The 21474-nt window shown below is 39.1% G+C and overlaps 1 protein-coding gene, 1 long non-coding RNA gene and 6 other non-coding genes across 8 annotated transcripts; 5 read left to right on the top strand and 3 right to left on the bottom strand.

Annotated features, from left to right (window-relative positions):
* Positions 1 to 45: 45 nt before the first annotated feature.
* LOC140936716 (uncharacterized) lies at positions 46 to 2660 on the top strand. The gene is made up of 2 exons (XR_012165405.1): positions 46 to 272; positions 2259 to 2660. It is a non-coding gene; the product is annotated as an uncharacterized lncRNA (long non-coding RNA).
* A 745-nt stretch (positions 2661 to 3405) lies between these two features.
* Positions 3406 to 18685, bottom strand: LOC140936714 (thrombospondin type-1 domain-containing protein 4-like). Its single transcript, XM_073386202.1, has 16 exons — positions 18390 to 18685; positions 18232 to 18305; positions 16589 to 16686; positions 15815 to 15908; positions 14047 to 14170; positions 13350 to 13492; positions 12375 to 12489; positions 11667 to 11753; positions 7478 to 7656; positions 6870 to 7095; positions 6570 to 6699; positions 5922 to 6144; positions 5326 to 5499; positions 4943 to 5113; positions 4447 to 4629; positions 3406 to 3909 (listed from the first exon to the last, which is right to left on the bottom strand). Exons 2-16 carry the CDS (start codon positions 18298 to 18300, stop codon positions 3631 to 3633), a joined length of 2295 nt encoding a protein of 764 aa, XP_073242303.1. The 5' UTR covers positions 18301 to 18305; positions 18390 to 18685; the 3' UTR covers positions 3406 to 3630.
* Positions 7290 to 7362, top strand: Trnaa-agc (transfer RNA alanine (anticodon AGC)). The gene has a single exon. It is a non-coding gene; the product is annotated as a tRNA-Ala (tRNA).
* Trnaa-cgc (transfer RNA alanine (anticodon CGC)) lies at positions 7925 to 7997 on the top strand. Its single transcript has one exon. It is a non-coding gene; the product is annotated as a tRNA-Ala (tRNA).
* Trnaa-agc (transfer RNA alanine (anticodon AGC)) lies at positions 9162 to 9234 on the top strand. Its single transcript has one exon. It is a non-coding gene; the product is annotated as a tRNA-Ala (tRNA).
* Trnaa-ugc (transfer RNA alanine (anticodon UGC)) lies at positions 9756 to 9828 on the bottom strand. Its single transcript has one exon. It is a non-coding gene; the product is annotated as a tRNA-Ala (tRNA).
* Trnaa-agc (transfer RNA alanine (anticodon AGC)) lies at positions 10209 to 10281 on the top strand. Its single transcript has one exon. It is a non-coding gene; the product is annotated as a tRNA-Ala (tRNA).
* Trnaa-ugc (transfer RNA alanine (anticodon UGC)) lies at positions 10965 to 11037 on the bottom strand. Its single transcript has one exon. It is a non-coding gene; the product is annotated as a tRNA-Ala (tRNA).
* Positions 18686 to 21474: the final 2789 nt, after the last annotated feature.

The following is a 21474-nucleotide window of genomic DNA, read 5'->3' as shown; positions in this document are numbered from 1 at the left end:
TGATCAGCGGCAGTCTAACATAGTTAAAGCATGCGCTCTAAGCGAAGTAAAACAGAAGAGAGAAAAGTGTTGGAGAAAGAAGGTGTTGAATATTGTTAGTGAGGAAAAAGTTTAGGGTTTCTCTCTTCAAAATGGTATGAATATCGTGTATACTTGTGCCAGTAGTGTTGTTTATCTGGCACAAGTTAATTCAGCCGCTTATTGACAGGTGGTATGGAAAACCTAAACTCGAAAGTGGGAAACAAGATGGTTTACAAAAATCTAATGAAAAGGTGAGTGAGCTTATAAGCATATATGACATATATATGAAGTCAAACTTAGCAGTTAAGAGCATGAAAGTGAACGCAATTCCAGAATCTAGTATTTTAAATTGGTCTGTTTCGGCTGTTCTTGTACGGATAAACCTGACCCCAAAAACGCTTCGATTCATCATGTCACCACGTTTGATTTAGCTTAAGCTTAAACGTACTTGGATTGCCACATTATGGCAACGGATTAATTTTTTATCTTTACTATTACATGTTTGCAACGCTGTGGTGCGTTAGAGACTTTCTTAATGATTTCTTGTAACTTATGCAACCTTTTATAGTTTTAATCCAAGCAACAGAAATGATTCTACGGAATGAATAAAATCCAAAGACAATACACGGCAATATCACTTTAATTTGCTGAATGTTTAATTTATCATTTTTATGATGGGTGGATATTATGTATATTGGCTTGCGTTCTGTTTGAGAGGGTGTTATCTTCATAATTTCAGTTGTATTATCTAAGCTAAGACAGGTTTTTAAAACATTTATTTTTGTCTGGAAGTTATAAAATACATCAACATGTATTCAGTTGTACGTGTATGTTGCAATTTTTAAAATTGCCTGAAGGTCATGTCGACCCAAATTATCTGCTGAAACTGTAGAATCATGTGACCAAAAAATTATTCTTATCCTCTTTAATAGCAACTTACCTGTGTAATTTTACTGCATAAAATAATAATGATGACATCCAGTGCTTTATGTGTGATTTACATTACAACTGTAATTAGCGCCATCTAGTTCTATTATTTAGGGGCTCTTAAGTCTTGATCAGCGATCCCATACCTTTCAGAGCAAGACTAATACAATGATTGGGGCCTGCTCTTAGTTTTTTTCAAGCCCTTTGATTTTGTGTTTCTTTATTTAATGGTATTGTCCTACGTTATGTTATGTTATGTTATACATTACAGCTGTAATTAATTAGCACCACCATATTGTACCACTATTCAGTGGCTTAATAGTCTTAGTCAGCGACCACATACCTTTTATAGCAAGATTTAGTACAAGGATTAGTACAGTGATTGGGACCTCTATACCCTTAGCTTTTTCATGCCCTTTGACTTTGTGTTTTTTTTAACTTCATATTATTTTTAGAATCATAACTATAACAAAATTTATGATATCGTAAGCTTTTCTGTAATTAAAACACAGGATATTCCAACAGTTTTTTGAAGTAAAAATAAAAACCCATCTGAAAGTGCATGTGCGATGGCTATTACTGTCCAATTACATAGACAAATATGACATGTACTGTTGTATTACACTGTCCTATTAGAGCTGAAATCAGGACTGTTTATAGCCAATCAGATTTGAGAATTTTTTTATAGTTTTGATTAACCTTTTTATCCGACCAGTCAAAAGGCTTAAATAAAAAACAGAGGCTTTATCAATGACAATAAACAGTGTTTTCTTAGTCCAAATACTGTGCAGAACGCATTGAACCAACTTGCCCTTAATCTGCTCCAGACATGGAAGTGAATGAACCTTGGGTGGTGTGGCAGTTGGCTTGTGAAATAACTTGTCTAACTTGTTGCAGTCATAGAAAAGTAATCTGTCGTAAACAGTCTTGTTAATCTCATTTTTTGAAGCCCGCCATCCAGAGTACAGCTATGTTGTAGTTAATTTTTTCTTTTAAGTAATTGTTTTGTTTCTCCTTTGTTTCTGGATTACAGGATATGGTAATGTGTGCTAATGAATTTGAAACAAAGGAAAAACAGAAATTAACTGAAGTATATAATTAACTACATTCAGCTACACCAATAAGACATGACAAACATGCAAAGAGCACATGTATCTGATTTTGAAGTTCCGAAAAAACTCTAAAAGTCATTGGAAATTGTTGTTATAAGAGGGTATGGACCCACCTCCATGGGAAGCTACTGACTAGAGGTTCAACCTTACTTTTAGGAGTACTTCACGTTTTCGCTCATCCTTCTTCTTTTTCATCAGGGCACATTAGCCAATGGCGAAGTCAAAACAGAAGTGTCACCTGCTAAAGAAGTTGCAGTGGATGGACATACGAAGTCTGAATAGCACCCAACTGCCAAACTTGCCAACTCCTTCAGGGGAATCTCTTTGAATCAAGGATTATGAAGACTTTTGGTGAAACCCTATTTGTGGGCAGTCAGGAGTTGGATGTATAATATTTAACTTGATTTTCAGAGAACAATGGCATACACAGTGTAATCAACAGAACAATCAATTTTGCACAAAGCTGGTCATTTACCACTGCAATGAAATAACTTATAAATGTTTTATTCTTATTTTATTACATGTACACTGTACATTTATCACAAGGAGAAATCATCATTCTGTTTCATTTTATGTGAAGGATAATAATAATTATGTTTACGTCTTTTGTTATTTTTGCGTACACGGTTACTACGAAATTCTTTTATAAAATAAACCTAATAATTATAATGACATTAGACTAAGTCTGCTTGTAAAGAACAAGAATAAATACATTTTATTTGAGCTCGGTGTATTCCTATGTAATCTCTCTGTCTGTATTTGTAGGTCCTTTTGGTTAAACCTTTTTGTTGTGTGATATTCCAAAGCTCGCTGATGCTATTTTTTAAAAGACAAGGGAAATATATTGTTTTTTTTCTTAATTATTAAGCCGCATTATTATTTCACACCAGTTGCGGATAGCTGGTTAGCTTAACAGTAACGCACGCAAGAAAAGCTTCTAATACTCTGTAATTTCTTTGTCCTTACTCGTTACTTTGCGCCTCGTTATTCTTAAGCATAGACCAGAGCTTCTGAACGAACCTCTAAAGTTTCTTTTGCTTTCCCTGTCGTGAGTTCCAATGCAATTTTAAAGTGATACATGGCTCACAGGTTTCGAAAGATAATGCTCTTGAAATTGGCTAAAAGTTTTGCCCATACAGCCTCCGTGCACACGTAATATATTACAGTACACGTTCACGGGGTAAAAGACGTTTCGTGTGAAAAGCTGATAAACGTATACGCGTGAACATAGCCTACAGTTCTAATAATACTGAATCATAAAAGAAGTTTATATTAATTTATTTACTTCATATAAGTATGTCGATATATTTCTTCCTTATGTCCGTTCGGCCCGGTTGCATAAAGCAGCGTCTTATTTTCGCTTGGCTTGTCTTATTAATTTTTTCTTAACGTCCCTACTATCTGCTCGGGAGAAACTGGCACAGGCTTGAAAAAGAAGCTTATTTTCTTTTTCGGTCGTGATCGTAACTCTTTAAACAACCAACACTTCTTTTCAGGCTGCAACAATGTGTCCTACTGAGGTGTAGACTTCGCGGAGGCAAAGCTTCCTGATTCTTCATAGGGCCCAGTTTCAATGTCTTCTCTGGCAGCTATTGCAACACATCCTGTGGTAATGTGAATACTGACAGAAGTTCGCTTGTATTACATAAAAGCATAGTCCACGAGTATAAATATCATGACAGTTTTTCACTTGTCCTAAATATTTAGATGATGTTGGGCAAGGCGTATTGTTGCAGCGTTGATAGTGAAGCGGTCTGTTTCTTGAGCTGCAATCTCTGGTAGCTTTTCCTTCATGATTCAGGCACGTTACTTTTCTGACCTGACTTCCACCACCACATGATCGAGAACACTGCGAATAAACAGATAGAAGAAGTGACCTTTAGTAGTTTTAACAATTTTAACATTCCTAGAACAAGATGGATGAAAGAGAAGTCAGAACTGTTCAATCTTATTGATGAACCTGACATGAATCTGCTAGTTTTTGTGTAGACTGTAGAATTACGACGGTACTAAGACGGTCACGTGGTACAAATAGTCGTTTGTGGTAACGTCATTCACCCGTACGTAAACTAGGCAATCCAATACTGTCTTAGGTCCTGGATTCCAAGCCATGGATTACGGATTCCAGGTGCTAGATTCTGGATTCTCTGTCAGCAGAACTTTGATTTGATTTTGGACTTCAATCGTTAGTGGGATCCCGGATTTCTTGAACTATATTGGCGATTTCAAAGCCCAGGATTCCGGACTTTCCCAGATTCCGGAATTTCCTTTACATGGGGGGACGTGATTCTAAATCTTTCTTAAAATTCATACTGATACAAACAAATACGGTCATTGCTATCATTCGTTTTAATAGCATCAATGATAAAGTATGAGTTCATTATACCTTGCCCCACTTTGTCGTGAACCATTGTGGTTTGCAGGATATACGGCTGCTACATGGCTGAACACTTGCTGGTTTTGAACTGCGTGGACAAGCCTCATCCGGAAATTCCTGGTACTTGCCTTTATCCACACCCGCACAGAACACTGATCTGACTTGTGTACCTCTCCCACAATCTACCGAACACTGTCAAGTAAATGGAATTAATTTGCTGTGTTGGCATGATATCTCTGATAACCCAAAAGAGAGGGACAAAGTTTGCATGGGTTTAACTCAAGTGTACTACTTAAGTAAAACTTGAAGTCCTTCAACGCCTTCCTAATTTTAGGAAGTGCATGTTAAAGTTAGGGGAACTCTTTATCAAACTATTGATTTTCTTTTTTACATAGATAAACAGTTGCGACAGAAAGAATGTTATTTTAACTAAGGTGGTGAGGTGGACAAACAAGGTCTCTCTCTCTCCGACAACTGATAATGTTGAATGCTAAATATATTTTACCGTACTCCAATCTGATGCCACCCATATTGCCTGGCACTTGCCAATATTACATTGTCGGGTGGTACTTGGTTTATTTTCCTGTGAGCAGTGATCTGATGAGATGGCGTCTCCTCCTTTCCTTCCACACATCACACGGCGACTTTGCTCTCCTTTGCCACAGAGAACTGAACACTATATGAGAAAACCGGGAGTTTTTAATGAGCAGCATATCTTACATGATGTTCAAGAAATTCAAAAGTCATGCAGTTAGACTGGATCTTTTTCTTGCGGTCCTTTCGTACTTTTAGCAAGTTTTATTTGGGTTTGTTTTGGGTAAAAGATCAGAGCAGTCTGAAAGTCTTCTCAAACGGAACAATACCGACACCGGAGTGAACTGCACTTACATGAGACCATTTATTGCTTGCAAACCATTCCATCTTGCACGAGCCAGCAAAGCAGGAAGCCACTGCTGAAGGCTTCTGGGTGTGACTACAGAAGCTTTCGTTTACGAGACTGTTACTTATGTCCACACATCGCACGGCCCGCTGTTTGACTCCTCTTTGGCAAGTAACGGAACACTGCAAATATGACCTTCAAGTTAGAGACGAAAAGAATGGAATACAGTGAAGGCTAGCGCATAGGCTTTATCATTAACATTATAATTAAGATATCGATCTCAGTGAATATATCACAGCATGGATATATCCCTGACACGAAATTGACGATGGCAGTCGTGTGAGCGACCTCAATATCATTGAAAATTGCCATATGAGTAGATCTGTATCCACCGAATCTATGTTATACCACTGAAAGCTCGGGCTCTAAGAAAGAGCTGCTATACGAAAGAAAGATCGCTCAGAATCGGATGGCTTACAATCGACTCATTTCCCTTTTGTTCGCGATTAAGTTGGCATATATGTAACTGGGAATTGAAGGTTGTGGGGTGGGGGGGCAGGAAGGGAGAATTCAAACTGGCGGGGAGGGGGCCTAAGGTAATTACCTTGCCCCATTCTCCGACTGTCCAATTCGCGGGAAGAGGACATGGTTGTAAGTTGCAGCTCCGGCTTGCAACAGGTCGCTGCCACTGACGACAATAGCTGATTGGTAACATCTGCTGCTGTCTCTGACCATTATTATCAACAAGCCGCTTGCACCGGAGATTCCGGATCTGTAAACCAGCTCCACATGTCTTAGAACATTTGCCCCAGCCACCGGGCTCCCACCTGCAGTCACATCATACCGCAAGTCAGTTGAATCAGAATCTACTCTTGTGTCCAAATCTTATATTAACATGATCATGGGAAAAATAATTATGGTGCGGGAAGAAATGAGCTATAGCTATATAAGTTCATCTAAGCTGTAAGTGTCCCTCCGGTGACATAAAAAACATATAGAGGGTTAGTTACTATTTTAAAAAAACAGTGGAAGCAAGGCCAAGAGAGAATAATCATTCTCTCTTGGCAAGGCTTAAAGGACATAATATGCGGCTGGCACAAACCAAAACTCTTATCTTTTACGTTAAGCCACTCGAAAATAAGCTTATTCCATAGTAGTCACCAAACCATACGTTGAGAAAGCCATGACGTTTGTCAAGAGAACATAAAAGCCTTTGTAGAAAAAAGACTTTTTAATTACAGTTACCGTTTACCTTGGTGGACAGGATTGCAAGTTGCAAACTCTCTGTCTCTGCGGTGGTTTCGGGTCCGCCGAGCAAAGTGACTGTTCAACAACTGAATTATCCGCCAAGGAAACACACTGATGTACCGTTTTCTGAACGCCTGTTGGGTCAAAATAAAACCTTTTAAGGACTGACACCTGATAAGAATAGTTAATAAAAGGTACGCAACATATTTTAAAAATCCGGCCACATAGCAACTCAGATTTATCAAATTATTATCGACAATAACAAATCAGCTTAAATGAAAGTGATTAGCTGAAGATGTGCTACCTCCTGCGCAGGAGTGGGTGCACTGTGTGAACCCAGTGAGTCTCCAAGCATGGGCGTTCCTGTTAGTGGTAGGTTGGGTGGGCTGTGTCACCAAGCCTCTGTGACCAATAGGAGCGGGTTCCGCTGGCTGCTGTGCTTGTTGTCCTCGCTGGTATTGTGTATTTGGGTAATTTCTTGGAAGAAGGTACGAGTACATGATTTGAGGTTCGTCGTTTTGATAAAGCAACTGTTGAGGGAGGAAAAGGAAAAGGTCAACATTGTGTATACATCTTGTTTCTACGCAACGTACTGCAACGTACTATAATCGAACAACTTGAATGAAGTGAAAGAGTCTTTTACAGTCACAGTTTTAATTTTTTGGAGTGGCAGTGCAAGTGGAATATATTTTCATTCTTTCTACCACGGCGCCATATTAAGCACGGGGAATTAGCTCAAATGGTAGAGCGCCCGCTTAGCATGCGGGAGGTACCGGGATCGATGCCCGGATTCTCCACTTTATTTTTTTGACTGAGATGAAAAACGAAACAAATTCTAATGATTTTTTAGTCCTCCCAACGTGGGTCCATCCCCGGTTTAATCAATTTAAACTTTTAAAACTTGACCCTCACCATTACGTCAAGATCTTCGGTAGTTGGTCCAGCAGCGATAAAGGCCTCTACTTCATTTCCAGTGTTTCTGCGAGGTCTTGAATAATAACATGTCGTTCCAGCTACATTATATCTTCTTGGCGGATCAACAACCCAGTTACCATTGATGTAATATTTGTTTGAATCGTGAGACTTAAGAGCTGAAAATATAAATAATATCCTTGATTAAACCTTTCCACTGTCGCTATACTTCTGCTGATAGTTTGCGCACAGCCATCTTTGGCATTTGAGATTGCAGCAAGATTCTAGCTGCTCTTTACCAAAAAGGCCCTGATTATTTCACTACCATGGATTTTATCTAAAAACTGAATTAAACAATACAAAATTCTTACTGAATAAAATATTACAGCAGGTTCTCTTGCAAAACCTGTTTTTTAAATTTGTCAAATGGATCAGCTCATCGTAGCTGGGGAATTAGCTCAAATGGTAGAGCGCCCGCTTCGCATGCGGGAGGTACCGGGATCGATGCCCGGATTCTCCAGCCTTCTTTTTTGCTGATCATCAGTTAGGTTGTTTTGACTGCAGCGGCAGTCAAAGTGCCCGGCACAGAAAAAAATATTTTCTTTAATTTGAATCTGTTGGACTGCCCTGTAACTTTAGAAGAGAGTTCCAGGGTGAGCGTTTTTTTTCTCACTCTTAACTATTGCTTCCCGCTAAGAAACGGAAAAAAGGAAAAAAAAAAGTCATGGAGAATCTGGGCATCGATCCCGGTACCTCCTGTATACAAAGCGGGCGCTCTACCATGTGAGCGAATTCCCCAGTGAGAGATAGAGCGCCCGCTTAGCATGCGCGAGGTACCGGGATCGATGCCCGGATTCTCTATTCTTTTATTTTTGCTGATCATTATTTGAATTTTAAAGACTGGAGCGTGGGAATATTTAGTAAACGAATATTTTGCAGCAGTTATCAAGTTGCAACAGAGGGCATTATTTCGTAAATTAACAGTTTGAATCTGCCGGACTGGTGGCGAATATTCTGTAGTTGCTATATTGTCCAGTTTTGTCCACTTTTTTGCTTCAGTCTAATTTACTGCTGCAAGGAAAGGGAAAAGAAAAGCGGGCGCTCTACCATTTGAGCTAATCCCCCCTTTTTTCGATGGCTACTGAGAAACATACGGCAAAATAAATTTCATGGCAAAGAAGAACGTAGCTCTTTCATTATTTTTGTTAGACAAAAGAAAGATTTGGAGAATCTGGGCATCGATTCCAGTACCTCCCGCATGCAAAGCGGGCGCTCTACCATTTGAGCTAATCCACCAATCCTGTCTAAAGGAATTAACAAAACAAAACAAAACCATAATAGAATATATGTCCAAAGAGGAACGTTCGAAGCTTACATTATTTTTGGCAACCTTTTTCACGTAGCGTGGTGATGTTTTTATCATAAAAGGAAGTCTATTTTAGCTTACGCGCTTATAAATCAACAGTGTTGGAAAAATAAAGACTCAAATAATTCTGTCGTATCTCGGCTTCCCATTAATTCCTCCTGCTATTCGTCCTATAATGTACCAATCTGTTCCGGGATTATTTGTGAGACTAGATGCAGTGCATAGCCCGACACTGCATTAGACTCTACCTCAGTTACAAAATGTTGTTCAGTACCGATTTCATCAGGCTAAAAAGTAATCAAGTGAAAAACATCAAGAGGGGAATTAGCTCAAATGGTAGAGCGCCCGCTTAGCATGCGGGAGGTACCGGGATCGATGCCCGGATTCTCCAATTTTCAAACGTTTTCCTTATTCTTTTTTTTTACTAGGCCATTGTAACATTCTTGTTCACTTTCCATTTTGCACTTTTCAATTTAATTGTTCAATCATCAACCAATTTCCAAGTGAAACTGATGATATATACTGAAATGAATTTCAGTTGGAATACCTACAGTAGCGACGGTTGCACCATAGCGTCTATTTTGGGAAACACTAACCAGGAAAAGATCTGATAACATATATTCATAAACTAGAACACGTCCCATCACGCATCGTGGGGATTAGAAAGGACTCTTCAAGCTTGTGCGAGTGCACAGGTCGACAAAATGATGATGACAAACTTTGAAGTAAACAGAAACAAAAAACAAAGAATTAGCGGCATGTGTTTGGTCTTTCAAACCCTGCTTATTTCAGCCTCGGGTTCCAAGAAAAACTGAGCTCAAACAGTGACGGGAGTATTATCCAGTTTTTGGTTGTCACGTCGAAGCTGCAAGCAAATTTGCTATGAAGAGGGGAAGAAAGAAAAAAAAGGTATGGAGAATCCGGGCATCGATCCCGGTACCTCCCGCATGCAAAGCGGGCGCTCTACCATTTGAGCTAATCCCCCAATCCTGTCTAAAGGAATAAGCAAAACTAAACAAAAACATAATATAAGGAACGTTCGAAGCTTACATTATTTTTGTCAAGCTATTTCACGTAGCATGGTGATGTTTTCATAAAGAAAAGAGGAAGTCTCTATTTTAGCTTACGCGCTTATAAATCAACAGAGTTGGAAAAATGAAGACTCAAATAATTCTGTCGTATCTCGGCTTCCCATTAATTCCTCCTGCTATTCGTCCTATAATGTACCAATCTCGTTCCGGTATTATTTGTGAGACTAGATGCAGTGCATAGCCCGACACTGCATTAGACTCTACCTCAGTTACAAAATGTTGTTCAGTACTGAGTTCATCAGGCTAAAAAGTAACCAAGTGAAAAACATCAAGAGGGGAATTAGCTCAAATGGTAGAGCGCCCGCTTAGCATGCGGGAGGTACCGGGATCGATGCCCGGATTCTCCAATTTTCAAAAGTTTTCCTTATTGTTTTTTTTTTACTAGGCCATTGTAACATTCTTGTTAACTTTCAATTTTGCACTGTTCAATTTAGTTGTTCAATCATCAACCAATTTCGAAGTGAAATTGATGATATATACTGAGATGAATCTCAGTTGGAACTGACCTACAGTTACAAAATGATGATGACAAACTTTGAAGTAAACAGAAAAAAATCCCAAAGAAGTAGCGGCATGTGTTTGGTCTGAGTTCAAACAGTGACGGGAGTTGAGTGCTCTTGCAATACCTTTTTTTAAAATTTTAATATTTTATGAAACATTTATCGTAGTTGGGGAATTAGCTCAAATGGTAGAGCGCCCGCTTCGCATGCGGGACATACCGGGATCGATGCCCGGATTCTCCACAATCTTCTTTTGTTTGCTGATCATTACTTGAACTTACAAAGCTGAAGCCATGAAAAGTTTTAAATACTTGACCGAGATAATTCAATATATACTTTCAATCAAGAGAACATTATTTTTATATATATTTCTATGTTTCGGACCGCGGCCCTCAGCCTTAAAAGAGTTAATTAAAAGAGTCTCGTGGCTGGTGTTGAGAAGCGCAGCTGCTATATTATCCAGTTTTTGGTTGTCACTTCGAAGTTGCAAGCAAATTTGCTATGAAAAGGGGAAGAAAGAAAAAAAGGTATGGAGAATCCGGGCATCGATCCCGGCACCTCCCGCATGCAAAGCGGGCGCTCTACCATTTGAGCTAATCCCCCAATCCTGTCTAAACAATCAAACAAAACAAAACAAAAACATAATAGAATATATGTCCAAAGAGGAACGTTCGAAGCTTACATTATTTTTGTCAACCTTTTTCACGTAGCGTGGTGATGTTTTTATCATAAAAGGAAGTCTTTATTTTAGCTTATGCACTTATAAATCAACAGTGTTGGAAAAATGAAGACTCAAATAATTTTGTCGTATCTCGGCCTCCTATTAATTCCTCCTGCTATTCGAGCTAATCTACCAATCTCATTCCGGGATTATTTGTGAGACTAGACGCATAGCCCGACACTGCATTAGACTCTACCTCAGTTACAAAATGTTGTTCAGTCCAGTTCATTAGGCTAAAAAGTAACCAAGTGAAAAATATCAACAGGGGGATTAGCTCAAATGGTAGAGCGCTCGCTTAGCATGCGGGAGGTACCGGGATCGATGCCCGGATTCTCCAATCTGATTACCTCCAAAATGGTCTTTTTTTTTGTTTAGCCACACATAATATACAGACAGTGAACCCCGCAATAGGGAAAGGACGCCTGGGCTCATTTCATCCGAGTCAAACTCTTTGTTATGAAGCTAGACGGTAGGAAAAGATAAAAAGTATTATATAAACTACATAACTTACCAAGATAGTTTTTGCTTCTTCTGATCTCTGTGACGTTAATATTGGTAGCACCAGCCGGTATTGTTATTATAGGATTGTAACCTAAAACTGAATAACGAACATCCATCAGTAAGGTATGAATGTAGGAGTTTAAAGGGGGAGAAACTTCCGAACTCACTCGCGCCGCCACAACGACAGGTCGCGATAAAATAGTAGCATTAAAACGGTGATCTATGTACAGACAGCAGTGAATCGCAATTAGTAATTATATAGAAAATTTGGAACATTTTAGCTGTATATTGTATGGGTTATCGATCATGTTTCACGGTTAAGGGGAATAGAAACACTGCCAAATTGCAAATGAGTCTAAATGCGTTTCCTTTTTCCTCCAAGAGGTCTCGTTAATGGTGAGTCAGATATTACTGAAGTATGCGAGGTTTCCAATCTAAGATGTATTTGTTTATCTGAGGCTTTCAATAAGCTTTAAACCTTTAAGCCCCAATATTCACATACAAATTCTCCGTGAGACTGATCTCAGTAGTTTTTTTCGAAGATCAAAGCACTTTCCCTTTGGTGACCATTGCATTTATTCTCGTAAACTTTTCTTTTAATTATGTACTGATTAGGAGAAAATTGATGTTGGTCACTCTTGGGACTTTTAAAGGGTTTAAACCAGCTAAGCATGGGAAAACAAGATGTTACTCGATTAACTGTACGCAAAGCACATACTTAGTTTCCCTCGTCTAACATCTTTGGAGGTAAAAACGCCTGAACGTCTTTGCTTTGGTTTAACACTAGACTTTTGACCAAAACATCCACCACCTTGACATTCCTTGGGCAGTTCCTAGAACAGAAAGAAGTAGACGAGTTCTAAGCAATGTTTTAAGAAGGATTCCGTCAACAAAGTTGGCTCGGATAACAGAGTTTTTTTCTTGATTCAAGGACTTTTAATGTGGCACGTCTACGCTTGAAAACTTAGCAGATCAGTATTCAAGAAGTAATAAAAGGCTTTTAATCCGCCGGAAAGTATTAAATAAATGCCCGGTGGTATTCACTATTCAGTGCTTTCTTATGAAGTTTCAAAGCCACTGACCCGCCAGAATCTGAGTTGGGCGTTTTATGCATGACTTCGAAACTTGAGAAATTTGAGTATTGCATCTTTTGAAGCACAGGTTGAACAATGCTAAGTGATTTTTAAGAGCTCCCTGTATTTTTTTGCACGTTTATCTTTGCAAATAGGTAACTCCCAGATGCGGATCTATGATAAATACTGACGATTTCCTAAACGAATACCGAATCTTCGAGGGGAGTCGGCGGCATGAACCTCCGTGAAATTTTTCCGATTTTAACTCCCTGAAGACGCCTTTCCTTGGTTTCTGAGTCATTCAGACAGGATATTGGATCCGCGCCGGAATTTCCTGCTTGCTGGCAGAGAGGTAGCAAGGAGGTATACATACTGAATCAGTCGTATCATATCACATCTCAGGACGGATAACTATGAAGAAATCAAGAGACAGAAAACGAACAAAATTTGGACCTAAAGTATGTTTCTCCAGCGAGGATTCGAACCCAAATTCCCCCGTGTTCTAGGCACAAGCAGTAGCCAATTACCAGGACTCTACATGATAGGCATCCTGGCAGAAGAGATACAACTACACCTATGGCTTATGGCTTATCCGCCATAATTACATGCAGCCATCTTACCTTGCATTTACCGTCAATGCACACTTTCTTCAGGTCCGTTAGGCAGGGTGTTCCGTCTTTGACTTTAGGTAGAAGTTTAAGGAAAAACATGTGTCCTTTCGCTAGGCAATTCAGCTGACATTCATCTTGTCTTATAGTCTTCACTTAAGATTTAAAAATAAACATTTCAGCTCCCATTATCGGAACACTGAGTTAAGTTACTACAATGCACCCAAAAAGTACAAGGGAGGCAACGCTTGGTAGGGATTATTAGGCATGGATTTTTTGTATCGGTTGTTTGTTAGTGTTGCTTCCTGAATGGAAGCTCTTTCGAAGAGTTTTATTCAGCGTTAGATCTAGAGCACTGTTGCCCCCCTCTTTCTCAACTTTGTGTCCGTCTCATAGTGGTAGAGTGAGTGTCATTCATGTTACCTTCGACTTTTCTGGAAAGACGTTTGCTGTCGTAAACTATCGATTACCGCAGGTTTTCTGCTCTAGGAGTCTAAAGTCATGAATCTCAGTTAACCTGCCATCAGGCTTTCTTTCAGTTTCTATTTTTTTCGGGGGAGCACGAAACTCAGCGGAAAAGGAAAAAAGGACCACGTGATCACAGGTTTAGTTTCACTCGGCAGACAACAAGCTTGAGGGTCTTGATACAAGATTATCTTAGCTCACCTGGCCAAATGTAACAAAAAAGAACCGTTTGCTGTGATCTTACCTCTCAAATATGGGATCCAGGTGAAAAGATATCCATTGAACGATGTGTTATCAAACTTGGTGCACTGCTCAGCTCTGGCCTTGATAGCCACCTTACGTGTGACTTTTGGGGCTTGGTAACAATTCTGCAGACAAAACGCAAAATAGAGAGACTAACAATGAAAAATGTGCACTTTTGAGAGCTTACTGATCATAAATCAGTGGAACCATAGAAACGTGTCTTTCTCATTTTAAGCCTTCGCAGTAAAAGAAACAGTTGCTTCATTCAACCACCGCGCATTAGCAGTCTTTGAAATTAACGTTCATGATGTGCTCCGTTCCACAAACTGACCGACAATACTGGGTGTATTCCAGGAACAGGTACTAAGTGGTCCACTATCGGTATAGAGTCGAGCTTTAAATAACTCAGCGAAGCTCGAACCTGCAAGCCGACTTTTAATTTTAACTCCATCCCATGAATTTATTTCTAAAAGATGGATGGCCTTTCTTGTCTTCTTGCTATGAATAAAGGGAAAAGCGACCCTTAACATTAAACCGATTTCTTCCAACTAGCAAAATAAACAGGAAAGAGACTTTCATTAGCTCTTTTTCTGACTTTCACCACGGATTTGTTTCAAGATTTCCAAGAATTGAAGATCAATATATTTTTTTTCAGCATATTTGACTTCGGAAAAGTCAAGGTCAGTAGGCTTAGTCGTCCATGAAATGCGGTTTTTTCTTGGGCCTAGAAGTGCTTTTGTTAATAATAAACTGATCCGTCATCTATTGTCAAGCATGAGTGGCGTAATCACCTGTGGCCATGAATTTTTTGGGTCCACCCAAAAAATCAGTTAATGGACTCGATAAAGCAAAAAGCTTTGTAATACACAAAAGGCTGAAATTTTATTTGAACAGGTCAAAACTAAAATTAATTTTTGTAAACAGACAATCTAGTGAAGGGTGAAACTGGGATTGCATTCTTTATCCCGTGCGTAAGTTAACGTGTTTATTATTGTTTTGTAGATTAAATTATAAATGGCACTAAAAAGCGCCGTGAACCGAAGGCATTGCGTTCCTAACTATATATGAACATTCGGGAATGGATTTTAGAACAAGATTAGATAATCAAAGACATGGTGATATATAGCAGAAAGATAGTCGACTATCCCTAAAGCTGGCCCTTCCACATAATCGCTCGGTCGTGATTGTTTCGACCGCCGGAATATTCCAGATGCGATGCCAGAACAATCTGAAAGATTGGGACGATTCCATCGGACTGGAGAGAACCATTGATCCATCTTGCCGGTCGAACAGTTAACGTGCGGCATCCTAAACTCTTTCAAAGATGGAGCTCATATCTAAATTAACTTCATACACACGGCAAAAAAAATTAATAAATAAAATATAAAAAAATAAAAAATAAAAAAAATCTGAATATCATCTGTAAATTTTATTGTACTGATTAACTCAATCTAGCACTTCCTCTCTCAGATAAACCTCTTTCACTCGAATTTTAATTCGAGTGAAGGAGGTTTATTAAAACACCCCAGTGACAGAAAGTAGATGTTGTCTACCGTGTATAGAGGGCAAAGTGGTTGGTCGGATCGGAGCACAACAGAGGCAGCTACCACAAACTGACACTTGACCTTTTAAGGGTGTAAGGGCTGCATATACGCTTGAATAAGGAAGAAATTTTGCACTGAAATTTTTAAACAAAATAAATTTAAAAAGCGAATTACTTACAAAAACACTGGATGTGTGAATATTTATTTGTGTTACAACTAAGTTACCTGTGTGTTACAGGTGCCATATTGAATAGCCTCTCCCTGGCAGCTTCTTTTGTCCCTGTATACTTTCAACACATATCTAGGCGGAGTGGTTCCCCTGTTAAACAGGATAAGGGAAAAAATTTTCTTCTGTCTTTTTTAAAAGAATTTTTAAAATACCCAAGCTGAAGTCTGCATTTGGCTATCCGGGAACAAAGTGCTCTTGAACAGAGTTGGAGTACTAGACTGCTTGCAGTCCGCCTTTTCTCTTAAATACGTCGACTTCTCAGACGGAGTGAGCGGGTATGCACGAAAAACGCTTTTTGCCAAAATGGGACTGCTTTTGAAGAAAATAAGAGACTGCTCTCAGAGTACATGACTAAAAGAAACTGAACCACAGCTTCTTTCCGTGATACCAGTAGTGTCCCAAATGCGTCCAAAGAAACATTTGCCTGAACACTCCTTTAAATACCTACACCTGACAGGTCTTTCTTCCACTTGAAAGTATAGGTTTACAGATTCCTAGGACCTTTCGGTGTTCGTAGCACGTCTCAGTTCAAATTTTGAAAAATTCATTTACTTCTTTTCAGGATTTCAAAAACTTACAAAAGAAATAGGGAAGGTTTATGGTCGCTACTTTTTGAGCCATCTTAACTTACTCAGGTCTAGTAATGCCATAGCAGAAGCAGATAGATAATTAAGTGAATAACAGAATTGCTGTTGTTTAATTAGAATAGGACCAGGAGTCTTGGTATCTATTTCGCTGAAAGACTTGTTAGTTAAACAAAAGTTCCTTACCGTGATGAACTGACACACTGCCTTATTCTGGAAGTCGTTCCACCTCCACATGTTTTAGTGCAAGGACTCCAGTCTCCCCACGGCCCCCAGTGGTCCCTCTACACAAAAAAATGAAATGAGAAAATTGTCATCGTAGTGTTGTACACCTAGGTGGATTTCGTTTGTACATCAGGCATTCGTCAGAATCCGATCGATGACGTTAGCTTCTCAGGAAAAGCTCAGTATTTCGCCAATTTTGGCAGTTTGAGAGGAGAAAAAAGGTAGAGAAACATATAAACCAAGTGTTAGAGTTTACTGTTCATTTAAGTACAACAAAACATTTCCTATATTGGGCGACCGAAAATCATTAACGCCTCGGTGCACCATGACCTTGGCGATATCATGCCCACACAACACTGTGTTTCATCACTTCAATGCCGTTTCTAGATGTTGCTTCTGACCCATGAGGACCCTATTCGTGTTATATGTTTCTCTGAATTTGGTATCGAAAAACACTGAACATTTTGTAATGCTGGTACTTCTTCTCGACACCATCCTTTCATGAGGAGTAGAGTCTAAGTAGAGAATTTGTGAGACAAAACAAGCGTGCTTTCAAGTATGCGAGAAAGGCGTTAACAGCGTTACAAGTGAGTTGTAAGTGTCACCTCCCTGGCTTGATATAAGTGCACATAAGTGCAGGTGATTAGAACACAGGCCTTACAAAATGTTTGATTTAAATTAAACTTTTCTGTCAAGCCTTTTTGTCAGTTGTCTTCATCTAAAGTTCAACTTACCACTACACCGCGAATGAAGAGATTTATCAGTGAAAAAAAAAAAGAAAAAAAAAACATCCATATCACTATGGGTTTCAACTAATTTGCCACCGAGTAATTTGTTTGTGCCAATAAAAAGGTTTGTGTCGGTATTGAGCTGCCATTACAAGAACATTAATCATGCATCACTTTTCATTATGTCACATGTGGTTCAGACTCCCCAGCCAATGCATGGCTTGTGGGCAGTGGCCTAAAAAGGCAATTAAAAACAGAAGTATCTTAACTGAACAAGAGTCTGCTGTAGAAATAGTCAAATTTCTATACACTGTGACATAATTGTAGGGGCAAAGTACTTGTAATTAAGCTAAGCCACCCGAAGAGTTATATTCTAAAGGATATTGACAGTCAAAAGTACTGATATAGTCATTATCCCGTGTAGTTTACGTCAAGAATGATTTGGTCACTTTAATAAGCAACATACTGCCATGGGCAATTTTAGAGATCTTATCAGGTTAATTTATAACTATTTACAGCTCTTAGCTATTTTCAGGACATTGCGGCCTCAGCACAAATTTTAAGTTTGTGCTCAGGTATTTGAGCAAAAAAACCCGACGCTATGAAGTCGTAGTGGCATCTGATGTTCACAGATGATTGCGTTTTGGCTGTCGCAGTATTAATTCACTGGTTGTTTTCAACACTTTCGTGGTTTAAGCCATTTTGTTGCCGATTTGTGAAGAATAGACCGCGCTGGAGACAAAAGCGCGTACAGAATTGCTTGCAATCGTGTTTAACTCTTTCTCTTTTGGGGTTCAAAACCTGTAACTGAAAGTATTTTATAGTTTACATTAAAAGGTTCTAAACAAAGTTAAAACTGATTTGTGTCTTACTGACCTGAGAGGACTGCGAATGAGATTGACAGAGCAGACCGAGCAAAGCTGTCCACCAAATGTTCTTCAACATTGTATCTGTCAGAAATAAAATCGTACTTTGAGTTTTGAGGTCACGTCTTACGTGCCGTACGTAAACTTGAATACATATGCTAGACTTACAAGAGTTTTGCTTCACGCTTTGTGACTTCGTCCTGCAAATACGCTAGCGATGTAATATGTAGGGTTAGAGTCCTTTCCTCGCTGTTTACACGCTAATGTAAACTAATGAAAATACCAATGCCATAACCCCATGCCAAGAGTTATAAAACAGTTCGTAATAGACAAGTTACAAGTTTGTCAATGTCGCTGATTAGAGATAAATCCCGCTACAACCTTGACATACTGCTAGCGTTAGAACACGTTTGGCTTGACAACATAACGACTGCTTACTTTATTATTACGCTGCCGGCAGCGGTCAAACAGAGCATGAAACAATAGTTAAGTGTTACACAAAACTCACTGGAGGCTAAGTAAAGGAACTTCATACATATTCACTACTTGTCGGTTACAAATTCAGCCAAGCATGAAGAGAAAATCACTTAGCACATGATTAGAGGCACTTTATTCAAGATATTAGCACTGGGCGTGATGCCTGCGAAGTCTTTTGTGAATAATGTAGATATAAAAGGCACATCCAGTTCTGACCTGTGACAAAATGGTAAATTGGATTTGCGCAAGACTGACACAGTACAACGTATTGCACGCGCGGTAAATAAGTTGACTTATTTCTTACCAGTTAGCGCATTAAGGAGGCATTCAACAGGTGCCAATCATTTCAAAACCCGAATTCAAAAGAGAAAGTATAGATCCGTAAATAATAATTTTATGGCACTTGCCTTCATAATTTTTTAATCCAACTTTCCTTTTTCGAGCAATTTTCACCTTAACTCGACGAGTTTGCTAAAACAATGCATAAAACGTGGTTTCAGTTTACTTCACTTAATTGTGGTCATAAAACGCAATGTTATGTTAAACGTTTTAGGTAGCATGCTGTGCTTTCTAATCTTTTTTTTTAAAGGCTAAAGGAAATATTTGATGAATAATTTGTAATGTCACGAATCTAGACACCATGGCGCAGAAAGGAAAACAAATAATTTCAGTCTGCTTACTTTGAAATAGAGTTTCGATTATTAGGTGAAAATTGGACTAGTGTATCAAAAAAACGTTTCCTGAAAACATCATCCGATAGTTTATTATTTGAACAGCACCTTCCTTTCCGGAAATAGCGATATAACTAGCAGCTAGTAAAACCTCTATGCAACGAACATCTATTATAACGAAGTCCTCAGTAAAACGAACGATTTTCTTTACCCCACTAATAATGAAATATATCATGAAAAAGAACGTCTATATAGCGATACCTCGTTATAGCGAACAAATTTTGCGAGTCCCTAGGCCGTTCGTTATTGTATTTTATTTGACGGACTATTGACTAATTTGGCTCTTGCTTCATACCAACATCAATGGTGCAAAGTATTTCCAATTCAGAGTATCCGAAATGACAGTAACCTATTTTGTGACCAGCCAAATTGCCTTATGATAGACAGCTTGCAGTCCGCCTTTTCCCTTAAAATCCGTCTAGTTCTTATCTCATCCAGCGCGATTGCAAACCACGACGTTGTTATTACGAGGGATTGAGACGAGACGCCGTCGTTTCTCACGGCTCGCGGCTTAATTCGCCACTCGCGTGCTTAAGTTTCTCGTGCAGTGACTTTGCAAAGAAAAATAAGAGACTGCTCTCAGTCTAGCCTTATGAAATCTGATGTAATCCGATTTCTGTAACTTTCTTCTTTCGTTTAATCTTACATTTCTAAGTGTCCTTCCAAGCTGCTCTGCTAATCTACATCTTAAGCAAATATTAGCTTAAGTTATAACTCTGCTTGATCACGGCTATGCAATAAAATGGATATTATATCTCTCAGTTAGTACTCGCGCTATGATTGGTTAGTTTTGAGGGCCCTACTAATTCCACTGTAGTGTACGACCCGCGCCCATTTAACCCTAGAAATTTTTCCTGTTGATTTATAGTCGGTCCGTGACTCACAGTTACGGATCTCGAGCTCGGTTCAAACTCAGAGAAATGATATTTTTGCTTACAAAACTTTCAGTAGTGGTAGTCCGGTAGTATAATTCATAGCAATATACTGAGTACTGCTATTGTTGTTTGTTTTTCTAGGGAAGAGAGGGGGGTTGTCAACAAAATTTTGTACGGGGAGGCCCCGCCCCGAGGTCCTGCCCGTTACCCCTTTTATATACAGGTGTGCCATTTTTGACAGATAAGGGACCCCTCTCGTATACCTTCTATTGGCAAATGATACCCTTTTCAAATAATAGTTTAGAACCCTGCCGATTCCTTTTAAGAACTGTAATTATAAATGCATCGTCTTTTAAGAAACTTGTCTTTTTCACAGCCATAAAATACGTCCTTTTAGGTCCTTTCACAGACGGCAATCGCAGATTTCCCTTACAACTCATATACTTCAACAAGAGATAATGAGCTAATTCTCTCTTGACTTCAACTAGCGAATTTTCTACTCTTTCATGTACCTGAAGTCTGAAAAAGGTAGCCCTTTCGGGTGGTGCCTTTCCGATTTTTAATTGTTTGCTTTAACCGAACACATGCAAAACCATACAAAAGTGAAGCTCACGATGATGATGATATGAAATGAAGAAATATGATTTAGATGATGAATATATTGCGACCAGATAAGAGCGCCAGTCAATTTTTCTGGCAAAATTCAGTCGAGGGCATCAAATGAATCAGGTCAGACGGTTTCTGATGATAGACCACGAAGTAAGTACTGTATTCAGGGTCTATGAAACTGTTTCCCGCAAAAATCGCTGAGCGAGCAACACTGCAAAAATCCATGACGTCAGAGGGTAACAGCGCACTGTTACCCACGAATGTTGACCGACGACCGCCGTTACAGACAGGTTTAATGAATTTCCAGCTAATAGCAAATCACTTCGAATCTCAAGCTATATAACAACACTTGAATCCCGAATCTCAATGTTTCCCTCGGCTTCTCAGGAAGCAAAATTAACTGTTTCCCTCGAGAGCAGTCACTGTGTTAACTGTTTCATGTATTGCTCATAATCAGGCATCATGTAAAGAGGACCCACGAAGGAGAACATGATTCTCTCTTCCTTGCATCTATTTCGTTACGACATAATAAGAATTTTATTCTAGTAAAAGAAACACCAC

Source organism: Porites lutea, chromosome 5, assembly GCF_958299795.1.
Source record: "Porites lutea chromosome 5, jaPorLute2.1, whole genome shotgun sequence".
Lineage (NCBI taxonomy): Eukaryota > Metazoa > Cnidaria > Anthozoa > Scleractinia > Poritidae > Porites > Porites lutea.
This window is presented reverse-complemented; position numbering and strand designations above follow the sequence as displayed.

Coding starts and splice junctions, on each gene's coding strand:
- LOC140936714 (XM_073386202.1), bottom strand. CDS start 18,300: ATGTTGAAGAACATTTGGTGGACAGCTTTGCTCGGTCTGCTCTGTCAA. Junction 16,687..18,231: donor CTCATTCGCAGTCCTCTCAG/GTCAGTAAGACA, acceptor TTTTTTGTGTAG/AGGGACCACTGGGGGCCGTG. Junction 11,754..12,374: donor TGTTAGACGAGGGAAACTAA/GTATGTGCTTTG, acceptor TTCGTTATTCAG/TTTTAGGTTACAATCCTATA.